The sequence below is a fragment of the Colletotrichum abscissum genome, assembly GCF_030869225.1.
Source record: "Colletotrichum abscissum strain IMI 504890 chromosome Unknown Scaffold_56.1, whole genome shotgun sequence".
In the NCBI taxonomy this organism is placed as follows: Eukaryota; Fungi; Ascomycota; class Sordariomycetes; order Glomerellales; family Glomerellaceae; genus Colletotrichum; species Colletotrichum abscissum.
Window position 1 is genome coordinate 79,132 of NW_026850498.1, and position 19,877 is coordinate 99,008.

At 50.0% G+C, this 19,877-nt stretch overlaps 7 protein-coding genes across 7 annotated transcripts; 3 read left to right on the top strand and 4 right to left on the bottom strand.

The window, feature by feature from the left end:
- Positions 1-53: 53 nt before the first annotated feature.
- Positions 54-956, top strand: CABS01_14611 (uncharacterized protein; the record flags this gene model as incomplete). Its single annotated transcript, XM_060547949.1, has 1 exon — positions 54-956. One exon carries the CDS (start codon positions 54-56, stop codon positions 954-956), a length of 903 nt encoding a protein of 300 aa, XP_060393066.1.
- A 128-nt stretch (positions 957-1,084) lies between these two features.
- CABS01_14612 (uncharacterized protein) lies at positions 1,085-1,897 on the bottom strand (the record flags this gene model as incomplete). Its single annotated transcript, XM_060547950.1, has 1 exon — positions 1,085-1,897. The coding sequence occupies one exon, from the start codon at positions 1,895-1,897 to the stop codon at positions 1,085-1,087; it is 813 nt and encodes a 270-aa protein (XP_060393067.1).
- A 947-nt stretch (positions 1,898-2,844) lies between these two features.
- Positions 2,845-3,577, bottom strand: CABS01_14613 (uncharacterized protein; the record flags this gene model as incomplete). The annotated part of the gene is made up of 5 exons (XM_060547951.1): positions 2,845-2,996; positions 3,047-3,208; positions 3,262-3,312; positions 3,362-3,427; positions 3,478-3,577. The coding sequence occupies 5 exons, from the start codon at positions 3,575-3,577 to the stop codon at positions 2,845-2,847; spliced, it is 531 nt and encodes a 176-aa protein (XP_060393068.1).
- A 1,689-nt stretch (positions 3,578-5,266) lies between these two features.
- CABS01_14614 (uncharacterized protein) lies at positions 5,267-5,669 on the top strand (the record flags this gene model as incomplete). The annotated part of the gene is made up of 3 exons (XM_060547952.1): positions 5,267-5,301; positions 5,358-5,493; positions 5,547-5,669. The coding sequence occupies 3 exons, from the start codon at positions 5,267-5,269 to the stop codon at positions 5,667-5,669; spliced, it is 294 nt and encodes a 97-aa protein (XP_060393069.1).
- Positions 5,670-13,502: 7,833 nt separating this feature from the next.
- Positions 13,503-14,348, top strand: CABS01_14615 (uncharacterized protein; the record flags this gene model as incomplete). Its single annotated transcript, XM_060547953.1, has 1 exon — positions 13,503-14,348. The coding sequence occupies one exon, from the start codon at positions 13,503-13,505 to the stop codon at positions 14,346-14,348; it is 846 nt and encodes a 281-aa protein (XP_060393070.1).
- A 294-nt stretch (positions 14,349-14,642) lies between these two features.
- On the bottom strand, positions 14,643-15,983 carry CABS01_14616 (uncharacterized protein; the record flags this gene model as incomplete). The annotated part of the gene is made up of 7 exons (XM_060547954.1): positions 14,643-14,745; positions 14,808-15,036; positions 15,099-15,195; positions 15,525-15,619; positions 15,685-15,750; positions 15,808-15,916; positions 15,972-15,983. 7 exons carry the CDS (start codon positions 15,981-15,983, stop codon positions 14,643-14,645), a joined length of 711 nt encoding a protein of 236 aa, XP_060393071.1.
- Positions 15,984-16,481: 498 nt separating this feature from the next.
- On the bottom strand, positions 16,482-17,485 carry CABS01_14617 (uncharacterized protein; the record flags this gene model as incomplete). The annotated part of the gene is made up of 3 exons (XM_060547955.1): positions 16,482-16,943; positions 17,009-17,189; positions 17,250-17,485. 3 exons carry the CDS (start codon positions 17,483-17,485, stop codon positions 16,482-16,484), a joined length of 879 nt encoding a protein of 292 aa, XP_060393072.1.
- Between the last annotated feature and the right edge of the window lie 2,392 nt (positions 17,486-19,877).

Here is a 19,877-nt window from a genome sequence, read left to right on the forward strand (position 1 = left end):
AGCCGGCTGATCCATGCTCCGTCCCGTAAGGGTCGGATAAGTTGCGGGTCAACATGGTGCGGGGTACGTCGGCGATTGATGACGGTGCTTGGGACCAGCGACGGAAAGTTGATGTCAGTGTTCAGGGACAAATCATACATGGCGAAAGACACTTAGAACTCTCAATTACTATCAAGCAACGAAATCCAATCTACTCGCGAGCAAATCCAAGTCTTCATAGAACTCCCCTGGACATGGCGCGGAAGATTAGATTAGGAATTATCACACCTTCTTCTAATACTAGCCTTGAACCTCTCACACAAGCCATCATCTCCAGGCTTCCGGATGTCACAGTTCACTTTTCTCGTTTTCGAGTTCTGAAGATCAGCCTAGATGAGGCTGGGCTCGACCAGTTTCAGACCGACAACTTGATCTCAGCCGCGCAGCTTTTGACCGATGCTGAGGTTGACATGATCGGTTGGAGTGGTACTTCGTCGGGTTGGCTGGGGTTTGAAGCCGATGAAAAGTTGTGTGCGGATATCACTGCGGCAACAGGAATTCCCGCGACGACTTCTGTTCTCGCGCTGAACAAGGCCTTGCAAAAGTTTGACGTCAAAGATCTTGGCTTGGTCACTCCTTACACAGATGATGTCCAGGAAGCCATCATTCGGAACTATTCACGTGTCGGAGTGAGTTGCCAGAAAGAACGACATCTAGACCTTACGATGAACTCGTCTTTTGGTCGCGTCGACGAAACTACGTTAGACGGTCTCGTGAGCGCTGTGGCGGCTCAAAGACCAGAAGCAATGGCAATATTCTGCACAAATCTGAGAGCAGCTCAGAGGGTGGCTTTTTGGGAGGATAGGCATGACATCCTCATACTTGATACCGTTATCACAGTCATTTGGGATATGTTGCGAGAATCCAAGGTTGACATGAAACCCTTGGGTGATTGGGGAAAATTGTTCTCAAAGTAGTAAAGACCAGTGACTGTTGGTACATGCAGGTATAATTTACATAAGGTTGAGAAATATTTCTAAGGAGCTGTGTGAAGACCTGGTCTTCGCGCTACAACACGCGCTTCGTTTGACATCCAGTCGTGTCATCATAGTCCGAATGGAAGATTGATCGGAAGTCCTCCGCCAAAGGGAATATTGACGGGAAGCCTACCGCCGTTGTTATTTCGGCCACCAAAGGGGAAGCCTCCGCCGACAAAGGGAGTATTGTCGAAGTTGACCGTGTTTGGCCCACGTGAGTCGGATGTCCATGACCAGGAGCGACTTCCGTCGCCACCAATATCGATGTTGACGTGCACTCTTCTTCGCGATCTGTCTTCATTTCTGTCATCATCTTGCTCGTTTCTTTGCTGATCTTGTCGTGAATTTTGGCGCCTCTGCTCTGGTCTGGAATTCTGTCGCTGCCGGCTATTGCGTGTTCTTTGAGGCTCTGGCCTCGGCTCAGGTCGCCGTGGTACCTCTTCATCAAAGGAATTATTTTCTTCATCATCTTCTGGTTGCTCATATCGGCGGCGTTGCTGCTGCTGCTGTTGCCTCGGCGGTGGAGGAAGTGGCGGCTCTCTGGGTGTTTTTATATCACCGTACATTCCGTAGATGCTGTCCTCCCAGTTCTTATTTGGTTCGGGCTTCTTTTGTTCCCGGCGTGACGGGGGTGACCGAGAAAGCTTTGGAGGTTCTGTGGTCTCCTGACTGTAGCGCGAGCTCTCATCAGTTCTGCCCGTACTATATCTGGCGCTGCTCCGATCAAAGTTGTTGCTGTATGAGCTCGTATATGGTTGGCTCTGCTGCGAACCTGGTGGCGTTTGGCGGACCAGGGCAGTGGAAGGCGGGAATGGAGATTGTCCGGGGCGAGGATTACTGGAGTTGCCCATACTCCCATTGGAGCCTGTTTTGTTGCTCATTTTCTTTTGTTTTACAAGGATAATTAGCTGTCGACTCTATTGATTGCAAGCAAGAGTATTATCTATCCTGTAGACTTTGGACTTTGCAATCGGAATTTATCAACTTAGACTACGGTATGTTATATCTTTTGCAGCTCTATGCAAAGCCACGCCCAGGCAATGATCTGGTTGACAGTGGCGCCATAATCCTCCGACTCAAGATTTATGCGTTTCATGATGTCTTATGGGGCTGGCGAGAACTTGCGTTTCCTTATGGATGGGTCGAGACCTTACGATGTTTGTGACTGAACGCGTTTGAGATTCTCCCTGATGATTCGGATCAGCGAAACATCAGACCATGACTTTTCCAATTTAATGTGGCCTTGCATCAGAAAACATGGCTCAATCAGTTTTCCAGAAGTCTTCGATCTGCGCATTGTTGGCGAACTGATTTCCCCTGATGATCTGTTGTCATTGTTCAGTGTGAGGTGGTTGGAACAAGGTTCGATCCCTGAACCAGGGGTCATTTCCGTCCGATGCTCCCTAAGGTCCATCCCATCATCGACCCATTGTAGGGCCCACCCTTTATGTCGGCGCCGAGAGTTGGACGCTCTAACCTTTGATACCTCTTGGCTTTGGAAAGGTGTCTGGTAATTTGATTAAGATCATGTGCAATCCTCATGACCACTTCAGGTTCTAATCCTTCTAGCGAAAAAGATTTTATTGCCGGATGTAATGATTGAAACATAATGAATGACAGGCAAAGCGCTCTTTTCCACCCCTGGCTACAAACCCCCTTCGCCAACTGGCGACCAGCATCAGGTTCGAACCCGAATAAGTTTCCAGCCGAACAGACACAGAGGTAGCAATTGTAGAGACACCGGGCTGCTGTAGAGCTTTTCTATGAACCCCAATGTGAGTGAAGTCGCCGACACAATGTTTGAGGTTCATCAGAGCTGGGTCGTCATTTATTTCCACCACATGACGAAGGAGTTGTCAAACTGGAATCTTTCACCTGGCTTGATGGCCAGGCTGTAGATCTCATCCCAGCTAATCCTCCAGGGGGAGCGCTCCACCCCGGTAGAGACATCCTCAAACCCGGCGAAGATGAAGTTAGGGGCTTGGTAGTATCAGCTGACTGTGAATCCATTTTGGTAGCTGAGCACTAACCGTTGGGGAAGGCGGCGTCGAACTGCAAGAACAGTGTATGGATGTCGTTGAACCAAGCGGTCACAGCGACGTTGACTCCATTAATGACGAGGCCGGTGACGATTCTCTTGTAGTAGCCGTTACCAGCCTTGAAGATGCCACTCTGGTGGTCGTGAGGCCAGACTATGATGTGTTAACGGCCCTTTTCTTGGCTGAAAACGAGTGGACTGACATACCACGACGCTCGAGCGAGTTTTCAACATCATCAGAAGCTCTGGCTACGACAACTTTTCGATGTCAGCTTGTATAAGCGCTGGAATCTCAAGGCTTTTTTACCGTCAGCGATGTTGACATCGCGAGTCTCGTGAGCCTGGAGGAAGCCGAGGTCAACGATGGTCCTGCCTACATCATTCATTAGATCTCGATTATCGATTCTTGCAGGTAAAGCTCACTTTCAGGCTCCCTGTCGAGGTTTGCCTCGTTCACGTCAGGAACAGGAGTGGCTGAGGCAACAGCCAGCAGGAGAGCGATGGTAGCAGCGGCGAAACGCATGGTGAGCTTGTAGATCTAAGCTAGATGAAGCGAGTGGAAGTTGATGAGATAATGTTTGAAAGTGAATGTGATGATGTGCTTTTGAATGCATAGCTGTTTCGTGGCGAGCTGAGGCCTACCTTTTATAAAAAGTTGCAATGGAAGAGTGTTATGGCAGTCACTGTGCTTGAAAATAGCTGCATCTTTGCAAATGCTCCGTCTAGAGCTGACGATTACTGAACTCGGATATTGCCTTTGGACTCACCATTGAGGCAATAACTTTCACAAGCTTTCCTAAAAAAGTGTAAAAGTTGCTAAGCTTCTGATCGGTCCGGGCACAATCAAAAGTTGCAAGCATCATGTTTGAGACCTGGTGGGTATTGGCTATGCAATAGTTGAAGTTTCGCGAGTCAGCAAAGTATGAGTTCAATGTTGTATTTGTGCTCTATGATTTGCTCCATGATTTTTGGGGAGTGGACTTACCGATAAACGCGGCTGTTTGCTGACTACAAGGTCCGCACTAGTTGAACGTCACGCAATGTTTAAGTTTCCCAGACAGGGCACTCAATTATGCGAATCCGTGCCTTAAGTCGGCCACGAAAGTTCTTTGCTAACTACTGGAATTAAGTGTCCGGTTCAGTGATCTGACCCAACAATGCCAAAGATAATCTCGGGTCTCCCGGCTGAATTTCTCTAAGTCATCGCTGCCATTACTTCCTTTCTATTGCTTGATATGCTTCTGTACGAGGCACCCAGAATTGAAGTTTGCGAAGACAAAAGTGCCCATGACGTTCGCCTCACTTCTCGGGGAAATCAGAGTTCGTGTGGATACGAAGCCCTTTTGGCTAAATCGTACATTACGCTAGCACCTTTACGATACCATGCAATTGCAGCACCCAAAAGCTACAGTAGTCAACAACAGATGCGATTGTCTTCTACTGTTGTCTTGAGGCTGGGTTCTCTATATCGATCAATATGGCGGCAGTCGGCATGTCTAGCAATTTACCACCAAGGTCTTTGCCGCGTCTAGTCAAGTCAAGATCCCTTGCGTATCTAAGATCTAGCTTTACCCACCCCTTTATCAAACTTCAAGCTAGGGGTACTTGGCCATGTCATTCATCAGCCTTCAATCGCGATGATTTCGGTCTTTTGATAGCATCTGTGCTACTAAGCTACCTCAAGCAATCAATCATCTTATCCGGTCAGTACCGACTAGAAAGTTGGTGAGAGACAGTATCCACACACTATATGCTTTTCGCAGTCTGCACTTTGGTTTAGTCACTTGCCAAATATGAACTCTATCAAAACGTGCTGACACCATGGCCTGAGCTGTGCTTGCCAACAAACCCATTCTAGTTGGAAATCAAACAGATTAATCCAGGCGCACACGGCGACAAAAGTTCTCGTATACACAGAAGTTCTGTCCATCATGCTCCTGTAGTTTGATTTTCCTGCTGCCAGAGATTGCGATCCATGAAAAGGAAATTTGATCTCAACCCCGGCTATTCAATAGCCGTGATGCGAATGCGAAGTACACACGATCAAAGAGAAGAAAGAAATGCAGACATCAAGATGGTGCGTACTTGAGTATAATAAGAGTAAAAGACCGCCGAGCATTCTCACCACTTCCGTTCGTCTCATCATTCAAATCAATACCCAAGTGTCTGTATACCACTTTCGCATCATCTCGATCTCAGGCCTTAGTCCAAAATGAAGGTTGCTGCTGTCCTCGCCTTCGCTTTCCTGTAAGACCGCACTCGCCCTTCACCTATTACAACTCATTGACTGACAACATCTTTAGTGCCCCCAATGCTGTCTCGGCTTGGATGTGCAACTGCCGCAACAGAGAGCAACCCAACATCAAGGTTGCCCTCAAGTTCTGCGGACCTGGCTTGGGTCACACCCGCTGCTGGAACTCGAAGACCAACGTCCAAGCGGTGAGATATCTCAACATGATGCAAGCTTCGCGCAGGTACTGACGTAGTCATAGTGTATCCTGAACAACCCCATCACCCAAGCAGATTGTGACGCAAAGTACGGCGGCAAGGGCGAATGGGTCGCTGAATGTGAGCACTACACTGGTCCCTGCCCTCCCGGCATGACCCAGCAGTGATTCCTCTTCACTGCATCAAATACATGTTCCAAAGCAGCATCCAAATCACTTTATGACTGGTAGAACATGCACTTCAATACACAAACTGGATCTTCTTAATGGTCTCAATGCCCTATGGTCTTTGTAGAGTATTAAGTTCAACGTTTTTCACCGGTCGTGGACGTAGCTGTTGTCTGTGTTGACCTCGGTGGGAATCTTGAATCACCCTGCATGACCTCTCTAGCAGTCTTAATAGATGGATAAAGATACGCATTAAATGGCATCTTCAACTGGTATTTTACTTTGTGCAGACCAGCAAATGTGTCAAGAGTCAGCGACGGAAGATTTGCGGGGTTGCATATTGGGCGTACTACATCAGGAACTTACGCCTTGAAGGGGCCTCTCGACAGGTTGAAGATGACCCGGAAAATACGGCTAGAAGTCTCCTTTAAAGCTCTCTAGCACTGTCTTCCGTATCGATTGCAAGACCCAGTCTTCGGAGCGTCTTCTCCAGAACAAGAAGACCGATTGAAGCAATCCACACGTCCAAAAAAAAAGAAAAACGTTGGACAAAGGCTTTCTTCTGAGACCTCCTCGGTAATTAAGAACAGTTGAACGTATGGCAAAGATTCAACGGCTCACAACATGCTTGATCTGACCAGGGATGTGGCCGGCGAGGTGCTTAGGAGCGTTTGGTGCGGCAGTTACGTCAAATTTGGCTGTCCTTGCAACATGAGTGCTTGGGTAAAAGGACGATCTACTCAGTGGTTAAAAGAACGATGAAATTCAGGATCCCTCGTTCACTCAAGAAGTGAAGATAATCGGCAACACCAGACCTCTTTTATAGTTCGACAGTCAGGGGCTCAAGGTACTCTCCCTACGAAAAGATGCAAGTGCCCTCTTCCTCGTCAAAGTTCCAGGCATACGGAAGTGCCGTGGTCTTTAAGCAAATACTTCAAAACGAAGAGGTCGCCGTGTTCTAACTATGAGATATGATCGCATAGTTACTTTCTGGGTGAACTTCTAAAGGGGCGTTCTTCATTCCAATGCCGGAAGTTTTGCTCCTGAGCGATGAAGAATTTACGGCTCGATGTGGTGACTTATTCTCATGAAACTTAAAACACCTACCGCTGCTCGGTGTAGGGTCATCGCAAGCCACACAAGGTAAATGGGACGCTGTGGTCCCTGACGATACTATTGGGTTGAAGCCAGGCTTGCGATAGGGTCACGAGGACGCTTTCTTTCGTCTGTCATGATTCCGCGGAACCCCCCCTGTTTTGGTATCAGTCACTCTAGGTTCGTATCTAAAGAAGATGCTACCTGCTTGGTGGTTATCTCAAAACCAGAGAGTCCTACAAAATTGCGGCGTCGGCCGCCCTTAGGCATCAAGACCTGGACCCAAAACTCCGGGGAACTTTGTTGAGCATACCTATCAAGGTAATAAAATACCCTCAAAAAGCCACATATAAATGGCCTTCTCACCAGATTCAATTCTTTCGGATATCTTCCTCCACCATACAACAACGGGAAATATCACATTCCACCACACAAGGCTTCCGCATCTGTCGCATTCACATTCACAACCACACCACACCCCACTGGCCTCGTACCCCCAAAAAGATTTCCTAGAAATTATCAAGATGCGCGTCTCAATGACTTGCCTGGCGACCATCGCTTTACTTTTCGCCACCATCAGCGCTACCCCAGTGCCCGAGGAGGAGCGCCGCCCATGGAGAGGTGGAATCAACGTAAGTAGACAATACCCTTGCCAAACCCACAGAGTCTCAATGACAAACGACTAATTTGTTATGCTCTCTAGGACGTAAGAAAACTTTCCTAAATTTGCTAACGAATAAGCCGCCGACTGACTGACAAAACGCTTAGTCTGGATGCTTGGTCCCATGCCTCAGACGACTTTTCACGGATTACGCGGCGTGCATGGCTGAATGCACCGGCCCTTGAGATCCTTGCAAGGAGGCTGAGAAACGAAGAGATTTCTGGACTTCTTTACTCCGGTAGCCAGAGGTTATGATGCCTTAGCAGGAAGGCATCTGCACAATGAGCATAAACCACGACGGATGCTTCTCGGTCTGAAAGTGGCTGTAGCCTGTCAGATTCAGTCCATCGACAAGGATTCAACAATCGAAGGAAGGTCAGGTGGGATCGGCATTCACATACTCTACTATCAGTCTACCAATCTCAGTACAAAGTTTTCAAGTAACTTTGCCCTCGTGCTCATCGCGGACATATCGTGGAATCGATGCATATACCAAGTTTGCAAAGCTGTTTCTCTGAGTCTAGTTGATTGCAGCCTCAAAGAGAGACGTGTTTCAAGACATTACTTAGCCACATTATCCTGTATGATGATTCAAGAGTAATCAACACATATATCGGACCGCTGACTCTTGTATAACCTAGGAGCAGCCACTGACCTGTTACCAAATCCAGACTGGCTTCATGTGGCCTAGTTCTGCTAGCTACTTGGGCAGTGTTGGGGATATGATATCATCTACTTTTTGAATAATACCACAAATTACATCAACATGTCACCGTGACAAATATGCAGGTTTTGCGACTCTTCTTCAATTGCCCTCCGCTAAAGTATATGTCGAAACATGAACTCAAGACTCTTGAATTTCGGAGAGGCGGGCTGGAGTTTCAGAGAGGAAGGCATTAAGCCATTCTCCATCTGTCCCGCGATTGATTCTGTCGTGAAACCAGGACTCATTCACTTATCGTACTTACCTTGATGAAGTGATCAGACGATATTCCCCTACGAAGTCCCCAGCTGCGATTCACCGTCACGCCACCATCGCCACAACACCTCCTTTAACACAATCGCTCCCAAAATCGAATCTCCGGACCACACATCTCGAGCAGCAACTGAAGGAAGTCTTTTTCAAACCCTGCAAGACTCGTCAGAATCAAGTCAACACTGACTCACAGCTATGCCCTCACGGTTCACCGCAACGTCACTTCCAAGATGTGCACAATCCACATCATCAAATGCCGCGATTGCGACGTAATCGAATCGACGTGGCGTCAATACTGCCCCTCCACCCCACCGAACCGCCTCTGTCAACGGGGGCAAACAAGTCTTATCACCACGTACCTCCTCCGAGGCCACTGTGACCTCTGTCTGACGAAGACGGGGACGTATGGTACACTCGCCTCCGTCGAGACCACGTCAACAATGACACACGAAATCATGAATCAGAAGAGTAGGTCCGGAGGTTTAAATATTCTTCGCGACACAGGGTTGGTCACCAGACTTGGCATGGGATTGAAACGGATGGCATCTGAAGCCAGAAGATTCTACTCAGGTCTAGAACACGGTCTTTCGAGCAGGGCCAAGACTCGATGGCAGGGCGTGAAGCAGAGGATGAGCAGAGATCTAGAGCTTATCTCGCAAAATCGAACACGTGGCTTATGATTCTACATTATGTACTCCGCCGCCACTCAGGTTTCTGACGTGGCCTTGGGATTAATGCAATGCGGTGCCATGATGTTGGTAAAATCGTTACATTTCGTCCCTGGCCATCGTTTCCGACACGATGGGTTGAGTATAACCACTCGACGTCATGTTGCAAGGGAATGTAGATGATACAAAAGATGTATAATATACAAAGAATGTAGATGCGACTTGCACCCGGGTTCTTGTTGATGCTCCAGAATTCCAGGATTTCTCACGTCTGGTTCCGTCAAGGACTCCCTGTAAACTCCGCCATGGATAACTCAGCCCTCAAATTTGAGGGGTGGCAAGTCATTTGACAACGGTTCTGCAGGAATTCCAAACTTTTCTGGATATAATTACTGCGTACTAACGTGAGAGTTCTAGCTTCCACTGGAAGTAGGTGTCCAAGGTTTGAACAACATCAGACGAAGACAGGCAAAGTCTTCCGTGTCGCCGCGCCACCTAACATCGTTGGTTGATGTTGAAACAAACTCGGTGCCCCCCTTTGTAGACCCCTCTTTCCCCTCTGTTACGACAGGCATTAGTTGATATCACATACCAAGTCAAATTGAAGATTACGCACAAATTCTGTCCACGGAGTCAAAGATGGCTTCGTACATGCATGTGAACCGGTATGTCGTGCCATTTGGAAGGTATCACCGGCCCCGCCCGCACTGTAAGATGTGGGAAACTCCGTACCCCACCCGAATCTCCAACGAGCTCGAATCTTCGCGAATCTCGTCGAGAAGTCTGAAAGCAACGCTCGGATTCTTCGTACAACGCAACACGCAGGATGCGGTCCCACTACGATATTGAGAAAAGCAAGAAAAGACAAACTTAGAGAAATAATGCATCCCCAGGCAAGGGTGGGAAAACCCTCAGAATCCACCTGCATTGGGAAGTTGGGTATTTGTACCATGAAAGCTGATACTGGTAAATGAATTGAACAGAGAGCCGAATTGAGCTGTCACGGGCTGACGATTGGCTTTCGACCAAGGCAGGGAATGATCACCGCTGACTGCCAATTACACACTACTCCGTGGGTAGACATGTCGATCCTTAACGCGGGCACGCGGGCTTGCGTAAATTACCCATGCATTTTGTGGCCAAAATGATGCGGCCACTAATTATCCCACATGTCCAACTTGCGCGGCCTTAGTCTGTGATCTGCGCTGGCGCAAAAAGTTGTCGAACCGGAGCCAGCTCCGACTCAGATGTCACGGGGACTCGAATATTGGGCTCCAAGTCATCAGGACACAATTCACGGCGTGCGCAAGCCTTGCCATGAAAGATTTGGTAACTATCTGTCTGGTATCAATTGGTGGACGAGCTCATGCCAAGAATCGGTGCCTCACAGCGCTAGATTCCAGAAGATAATGTAGATGCAACACAGTGTCGCATTCATCCGAATGAGCAATATCAAAATAGCGGCGTAGAGCGATGCGGGAGACGTCCCTAGTCGCCGACGTCAGCCACCCCATTGCCTGTCATGGTCTCATAGACCCTTAAAAGCAATGGGCAAGGGATCGTTAGGTTTTAAAGCTTTTGCACGACTCAAGAAGCGTCTCCACTGACGGCCATGCTAAGGGTGCAGCAGAGTCAGGAACAGAGGGAGGGCTGGAATGATAAGAAGACTCAATCTCGTTGGGCGCCAACAGTCGCCGAATCATTGCCGCAACGAATATCCGCATTCCCACAGGACCAGAAGTCAGAGTAGTAGGAGGACTTTAGTGTACCAAATATCAAGACGACTAGCGTGAAGAACTCGATAATGCGGAGGAACTCTTCCAGGAGGATGATGAACCAAGTCCGACGGTTGAATTGGCGTGGGCTGGTTTAGATAATCCATGGAAAACAGCACGCAAAAGGCATTGCAACGACATGACATGCAGGTCCCTGCCTATTTGCCTGCCGCGAACCTCTGCGATCGTTCCGCTCAAGGCGTGCCACGGTGTTGTCTCCAAAGCTGTCCAGCATGTGTCTGTATGAATCCGCTCTTCTGGGACCAACGGAGAGCCCCCATTGCCGGAAGGATTTGATGATTCGTTGTCCGTTTCAGGACAACCCAAACCATTCAACATGATGATGTTGCCCTTGCCGGATCCCTGCATGAAAAGGCCCAAGTCGGACAGTCGAATCTGCCAATCTGGTCGGAAGTGTCCGTCATCCGCCACGCTGTCGGGCAACGCCCCAGTCCCCGCTCAACGACCAGGGGCCACAGCTCTGGACGGCGGGGTAAACCTTTGCGAATACGACTTTGTCAAGTTGATGAAGCAAGCTCTTCCGTCTAGCATACCTAGGCGGTAGGATAGCTAGCCAGCCGTAGGTCTCGTGGGTTCAAAAGTTGATCATTCTCTTCATTCCCGCGAAGTCAATTGCGCAATCAGACAATGTTTTTTTTTTCTCGGGTTATGCGAATCCGCGTGACAGACTGCATGGCCTGTGCAGGACTTCTGCTTTTGAGGGCGGCGCGATCCCTGAGAATCCGTCTTTTCGAAGGGATCGCCAGGCTAACGGGCCATCTTTGGTCCAACCATCGCGTCTGCGTGGCTGCGTGGCTGCGTGACTGCTGTGCTCCAAGCTACCACATCTGCAGTAGAAAAAGCATCAGCCTCAATTTGGCGGGGACCCGAGTCAAGGTTAATCGCTGTGTCCGGTAGCTTTTAGCTGGATCCTGACGGGAGGCCCAGAGGGCATTCCCGTCCAGGGTCTCATCTTAGGGCGGGACGCGGCCATGTTGCTCGAAGGCACCAGAAACTTTACACAGCAGGCACCCTGAGGTCTGTGGTCGCTAGTTCGCTAATACGCCGCCAAATTCCGTGGACTTGACTGTTCTCAGGATGTGGAGGACGGTGTCGTGCCTAATTGACACAGACCTCATCATGTGAACCTGACAAGGGTAGGGATTGACTCTTTTGCGTTGTCCGACATAACCGATCGTATGTTGTCGTGAGATAGAGGCGAACTCGACCATGATGCTCCGAAGCTTCGAGGAAGCCAAAGATCCGTCGTCCCGCGACTGAAGTAGAAGGGGGGGGGGGGTTTTTTTTCTGCCCTCGTGGTCGAGAGAATCCACGGGGCCATGGTGCGTTTTGGATACCCCCATTCCTAGTAGTGTCGATGACGTCTTGCGAACCGTTGTTCGGCTTGAGAGCGGCAGGGGCCTTGGCTGGACAGATAACCGGAGAGCCACGCGGGCGGCCCGGCCACGCCTGGCTGTCCTACCCTTGCTGACGTGAAGTGTCTGGGCAGTGAACCACCACATCCTCCTCAGATCGACACCTCAGCATTGGCACCATGAGCTGCCGTATTGCGACCGGAGCGAATAGTCCAGACCTCGATGCAGATACTGGACGTTGGGACGACCGGCACTCGGAGGCCGAGGCCAAACAATGGCAGTTGTTGACATCCGAGGAGCGAAGAGAAAACACCGAGAGGTGAACGGTTTAGCGCAGACGAACCGGCCCGCCTAGTTGGTGTTGGTCGATGGAGAAAACTCCCGGCAGCTGAGGGGGGCAATGTTGGATGGATGAAGCAAAGGAAGCGCAAGGCTGGCATGCAGGAAGATGACGGAAGTATGTGAGTGAAAAAGAGAGAAGAGGATAGAGGGAAAGCGAGGCAAGGAAGGGCCAGGTACAGAAATACTTTGGGTCCATGAGGTGGGATGAAGGGAAGAACGAGAGCAGGAGCAACTGAGCCGGGCAATTGTACCTGCTACATCCCACATCACCAACAAGAGTGCTAGACCCTTTTCTTCGTCTCTTCTTTTTCCCCTTTTCACTTTAGACCGTGAGACCTTCCCTGGATGAACACAACAATTCTGCTCCGACTCCAATCGACGGGGTTCCGAGGTCAACAGGAACGGCCTAGAACCCAGGCACTTTCATCTTGTACCTTGCTGTGTACCTTACACCCGTACAGGTATTCGTCAGCAATGGAAGGTACCTACCGCTCACTTCCCGCAGTCAAGTGAGAATGGAAAGAGTGAGTGGAGGGCCACCAATCGTGGCTTCCAAGGGGGAACTCCATCTGGCTCCTCCCACAACTGGCACAAGACCACTAAAGTGTGAAGGTAAGTGCACACTACACTCCAGTCTCCCAGCCTCCGTTCTAGAAAAAAAGAGGACGAGCGGGTCCCGTTCGGTAGTACCACGCAGTGCTCCATGCGGCCCCGTAAGCGCTGCCTTGCCGCTCGGGCCTATCACAGGGGTAGACGGAGCTTTTGCTCCGGCAAAGCCCAGCTCGTTCTATGCCGTGAGTTGGAGATGCCCCCATTCGACTTTTTGCCCGCGCGCGACCTCCCCTTCCTTGGAGTATTCCCACCCGTTCCCCCATTGAAGGGGCCTTGGGCCCCAGAGTTGTGGCTTTGCACCCTCCAATGTACCTTACCTGACCCGGACATGGGCCTGACCTGGGGATGCAGCTGTGAGAAGGAAGGAAAAAATAAAAGGTTTACCTATGGCAAGCAATGTGTACAGAGTACGGAGTACAGAGTACCTGTATCAAGAGGGGGGGAATACCGTGGAAAAAAGAACGGGATATGGAAACGCACCAAAATATATGCCCAACCAGACAAATCAATTTTGTCCAGTATGACTAGAACTGTGCTTCACTGTCATCGCCTTATCCGCTCCATTCCGCCGCCGCCAACATTGCCCTGCCCTTCTCATCTCAACCTTTCTTCCCCTTCCACTTTTCCCTTCACAAGTTCACTCGCCCCTCGTCCGTTGCTTTCTTCCCGCCCTTCCACCCCCAGGTACAACATACATCCTACACCACCTAAACTCTTCTCCCCGTTGAGTCCGTCGCGTACACTATCCGTACTGGCTCGCCTCTCCCGCCCCGGTTCAAAGACCCTGTCCGCACTGACCAACCAGAAGAGAAGCCTTCGATATCCTCCGTCCGCGACGTCCGTCGTCGTCGAAAACGCTCCGGCCCAGCAAGGGGTCCTGGTGGAACCCATCGTGTGGCAATTCCTTCAAAACTTTGCTCTCCATTGGATGACCCGAACCAAGGTCGCGGGGCAGCCACAGCTGTTGTTTATATCAGCCACACCAAGGCCACCGGTTTGGCACGCTCTCCAACTGCCTCCGTGGTCACCTCGCCTATTATTCTCTCTGTCAGTCATTTCAATCCGGGACAATACTCTCATGTTGCCCTTTTTCAAAAACACGCCCTCCGAATCACTCGTCACACGCTGTCCGAGAGGCTCCACGTCCGTTTCACTCGGCTTTCATGTGTGTTGAGCACAAATCTGTTTGCCCAGTCTGTCGGAGACTCTTCTTAGTCTATGTCGCCTTTTGTCAAGCATACCATCCTCCTTTGTTGGAGTGTCCATTGGGTGTTGTAGTACACCCAATGCAGATGCTCGACGGGCGATGTCCGAGTCCTGTTTGTCCAAATAGCCGCGTGGGGGGCTGCTTGGTCATTTAGGAAGAAACTTAGGAAAGGCAAAAGAAAAAAGAGAAAGCAAGAGCCGACTGTAAGTGCCCTTGGCTAATACACAGTAAATTTTGGTAAATTCAATTGACTAACGGATTTTACAGCTTCTGGCCGTTATTATCAACTTCCACCACCTGGTCGATGCCTTCGTACTGCGGAATTTCCAAATTGTACTTTTCAGCAATGCCCGGCGATACGAATCTGCTCCCAAGGTCAGCCAACAAATTTCTCAAGCCTGGTGCTATGGTGGATATTGGGCATACCTTCCGCCGATGAAGTGCCGTCCTTTGAAATGCTTCACCAGTGGCTTTGGTGCTGTCAGGCTGACAAGGACCTCAGGTTGGAACGAACTCCCGGGGCCGGACTCGGGCGGGCCATTTTCGATATCCCACGATGATGGGGCGTCAACCGAAGTGACCGGCAGCTTTGTTTCCTCGAGCGCCTTGATCACCGCGGGGAAAGGCTCCCGGACCTCTCCAGAAAAGCTGAACCCTTGCCTCAAAATATCAGGCGCGTGAACGGACTATGGTCTAGACAGGGGGAAAAGAACGAACCGAAGATAGCGTCAACGATATGATCAGTAGTTTTCGCCGCCGCGAGGAAATCGTCGACGAACGCAACGTCCAAGTCCACCAACTGCTGCGCCAACCGCTAAGGAATTTTCAGTCAGCAAAGCTACGACCGGTCAACGGCAAGCCCCATGGAGAACGAAGGTCGGGAGGGGTCGATGTTTTATGGCAGCACCGTATACACGCAAAGATGCTGCCAGTTTCTTTACTCCTTCTCTCGAGAGAAGAATCATAGAGTTGTGCAATTGCATAGCGTGGCGTGGAAGGAGAACAAAAGCATTCTGGGCTCGGATGGCCAAGAGCTCAAGAGGTGTCGCCGATAGATGGTATGTAATTGCCAGAACATCCCCATGTACTATGAGCCGAACGAACCAATCGAGATAGACAAAAGCGAATGGCATCTTCACTCACCTGATACAATTCATTCTTGCTCCGCTTGGGATAGTAGATAGTGGGCTTGTAGCCATAGTGACAAAGGTGTCGGGCAGCCACTAGGCCATCGCCACCTGTACAGAGGTCCTGGTCAGATGCTTGGTGATTGAGACGGGGGAATCTTTGGAAGGGTGCTCACCGTTGTTACCGGGGCCGCATGCAACAAGAATGTTCAGACCTCGACTAGGAGGGTGAACGCGATAGACTGCACCAAGGTGTCAATCGAAAGCTTGAGCAAGCATTGGCCGTTGCAGGAACCCACTCGCTTGTGACACGGATAGTCCGGCAAGCTCCATGAGCTGGTCGATTGAGAAGGCACCGGTGCTCATGAGGTCCTTGTCCAAGGCCGCGGCCGCCTTTGCGCCGATAGTCTATTGGTGTGTTGCTGTCAGCGAAGCCTCTCTGATGCTACTTCTAACCACTAACTCTGAGGGACATGTTGTCGGCGTTTCCAAGATACTTCCGCTTGAAACTTTGTGACGTTGACGTGTGAGGCTTCAGGATAGTTTCCGACGACTCCAGAGAGTTGACGTGAGGTTGGGGTGACGGTTCGAGATGTTCTGGGGAAGTAGGAAGGTGGATGAAGATGGAAGGGACGTGCGACGGGCTGACATCACTCCGCATCGGAGTTTAGCACACCGGTCAGTAACGAACCACACAACCGGACCGCAGGAACCACCGCCGGTTCGGCAGTCACCGACAGACCCACACAGTTCACACAGTGCCCTTGCAGTACGAATCGAATCTCCCACACGCTGTCACGCTGTGCATCGGGTTCAAGTTTGCCACCGAGAATAGGCATGGAAATCAGATCTGTGTAAATTTTCGTGCTTCACTGATTTGTACAATAGTCAAATGCCACCGGACTTGATACCCTAGCATACCCTTCACAAGGCCCATCATTCGATCAGAATCCTCCCCCAATTGCCTAGAAGCCTAGAATGGAAGCTGTTCGACAGCGTAATGGTGTCCCTTGAAATCCTTAAAGCCGACGTCTCTCACAGGATACCCCCCAATATCGAGAGCTGCCTCAACCCACCCATTGTTGGTCTCCCCTCCCCACGTAGCCTCAGAAAAAGCCCGCATCATATCGGTGCCATTCAGCAGCGAGCTCGAAGTCCACAGCTTCCCGTCATGTGCCCAACGAGTCTCAACCCAATCGACGACCGGAATACTCTTCTTCATGGCAGAGACAATCATGCGGGGGCAAGTCGCCGTCTTACCAGCCAGAAGGCCAGCCTCGAGAAGCGGGAACATACCACCACAGATGGTCAAGAAGGCGCTGCACTGCTCGTAAACCTTGCGGATGAAGGCGAGCTCGGCTTCGCTGGTCTTATACTTTAGGTCATGAGCTCCCATGAGTGCGATATCCAAGGGTGGACAAGACTCAAAGGAGTCCTGGGTGGTAGGTGTCAGTGTTAGAGAATCTCTCTACTGGGACGGTGGTGCCATGTGCTGCTTACGGTTGGCTGAATCTGAGCTCTGCTCTTCATCTGGGCCGGTTTGCCGTCCTCGGTGATCCAATGTAGGTCAAACTCGATATCGTCCTCCCACATCTCCTGCGGTAGGTTCAGCATTTGACGGGAAGTCTTATCGGTCCAGGCAAAGAATTCAAAAGGTGCAACGTCGAGCATTTCGGTGACGCTGTAAATGTCTCAGCTTACTTGTGGCAGGGAATTCGAGGAATTATGGTTTGGTAATTACCCTTTGGTCAATATGACACCGGCATGAATCTTGCGGTTGGGCTTGCTGAGATTGAACTCCATGGTTGTGGGCTGAAAAGTAGCGTAGAGCGGGAAGAATGGCGATTTCTCAAAGTTGAGTATGTGTGAGTGTAAGTGATAGTGACCTAAATGCTTGTGGTCTCTTCGAATGGTAAGGCCATTGGAGTGGCGTGAAGTAGAATTCTTATAACCACTTACACGGACAGAAGATGCCATAGCGCAAGACCGAAGGGCTCAATGCGTCCGTGCGGCCGGCCCGTACCGGAGTAGTTGCACGGCTGTTAGATCCGAGTGGGTCCGGAACTTAGGTCGACTTACGACCGAACTCAGTCAAGAAACACGGACCAACCTTGGCTTAACATTGCATGGAGATGGCTGGCTGGAGATTTGGGCTGCGTACCTTCCGAACCCTCGAAGGATTAAAGCCATGAGTTACCGGGGTAATTGTTAACAATCAATTCCTCCCGGGGCGGAATTGGACTCTGAGCGACGGAGACGTCAATGTATCGCAGGTGGTGCACATGGGTTAGCAGTTCAACGGGACCGTTATTGATACGTGGGAGAAATGAAATCCATCTTCATTTGCTTGAGTTGATGACTATATGTATGTTGTTCGCTAGGAAGCTATGCGTGAGAAAACTATTACCGCAGGTGCAGGTTCTTTCAACTCTGACTTAAAACTCTCAAATGACTCCCTCGAACCGCTTGCTACCAATGCCCGCTCTTTGTCTTCCTTTGTCCTCTCAAGCCTTCTGTTGTATTCATCTTGCGGTTTCTCCGTAATAGTGATGTAAACGATGATCGTCAATAGGAGAAGACCCACGACGACGGCGACAGTTACAGTGCCGGTGCTGTTAGCTGATGAACCTGAGCTCGCTGGCTTGATGCCATTTGTGGCTGATGTAGATGACTGGGAACGGTTAGTCTCGAATGGATGCCACATTGGCTTGAAATTGAGGGCAATCCCCACATTTGAAGTTGCTGTAGGGTGCACGGAAGGGGTGGTTGTGGTCTCGGGACATGACAAAGGATGAGCTGGCAGAGTGCCGTATGAAGACGGACTTTCGTGCACGCCTGATATGATGACCCTTTTGAATGCCTGAGTTTGTGAGAGTCAAGGAGTTCTGTGGCAATGAGTGTGACAATGGGATCTTCAGGGTATGATGTCTTCAGAAATAAGCGATGAGGTAACATCTCCGGATGCTAGAATGTGTGGCTTCGGTTGATGGTATTTAAGAGAAATCCCATCACCATTTGATACCTCTTCGTGCGGCTCTGTCAGCCATTTCACGTGGCAAGCCAAGCCATAAATTCGTCGAACGCCGCAAGAGTTGTGCTTGTAGTCATCCATCTTAAATGGTTGAGGTGAGAGGCTCAAAGTACCATAGTCATCGTCGCCACGGTCGAAGAGTGCGCTCTCATGGGCGTCAAGTCACCGCATCCATCGAATCGAGCCTCAAAGAAATTATTGAATTCGCTTGCAAGCGCCACATGGGAGTTTGAAGCCGCCCACTTCACTTCATGGCTCGTGTCAGTTGACACTTTGGGCCCTTCAGCTTGGCACGTAAGTAGTAGTCAGAAGACAACGCCACTGCTGTGATAAAACCTGTGAATCATCTTGCTGGGCTAATGAGAGTGAGACCAGCTGGCATTGACTGTATGCTCGCGTCAATAAATAGGCGAATCATTTCTTTCCCACAAAATTTATGGCCACTCGTGGATTGTCGCTGAAGGGAGGCTGCTTACATCATGTTAGTTGACTGCATACCTACTTGGTGCACGTCTCTCGGAATGAGCCGGATTTGGGCTCGCCGAAGAAGCTTGGCTGATCTTCCAAACCGGGCACCTCATATGATACTCGCGGTTGAGGCTAGTCATACATGCCACTGCAAGGCCGTGCTCGCCTATTCACGTTCAGCGGCAGTTAAAGTCACCTTCGTTCAACATCACACAAGTTTTACCAAGGGCCTCTCTCTTTAAAGAACTCACAGCCGTCAGAATGGATTTATACATGAAGTCACTGGTGTTTGGTAGCCCCATCCTATCAGGGGCTAAAGAGCGATTCCGAAGATGCTCAAAAAGCATTTGGAAGACAGACGAGTAATAGATTATTGGTGGTGTAGGTTACCACAAAATGAGCTCATAAACTGCACGCTCATGGTGGTAGGGTACGCACAAGCATGGCAGCCTTTCAGCTACACAAACGACTTCACTCTCCCAAACCAGTCCATAGAGTCCATCAGGCCCTGTAACGCTTCTGAAAGCCATGGAAAAGACCTGCTACGAGGCTAAAAGAGATGTCTGATATCAGACAGCGTATGTGTATGTTGAAAGATGAGAAAGTGGGCGAGGCTCACGATTCCTCCGATGGGTGTATTTAAGGTAGGTAAAAGGGACATTTGTAAGGCTCCTGTCGTCTTCTTGATACTTTCAACTTACTAGGTGCTGCTCAATACTCCAGCACATTATCCCAGAAGATGAGCCTCAAGGTATATTCAGTGATCCTCTATGTGTTCATCATTAGTCACGTTGAAGATGTTTTGCAAGATATCAGGGGCTGGGAGTTACTCTCTACCTAATATTTGAGATTGCGAAAGATTGAAAAGGA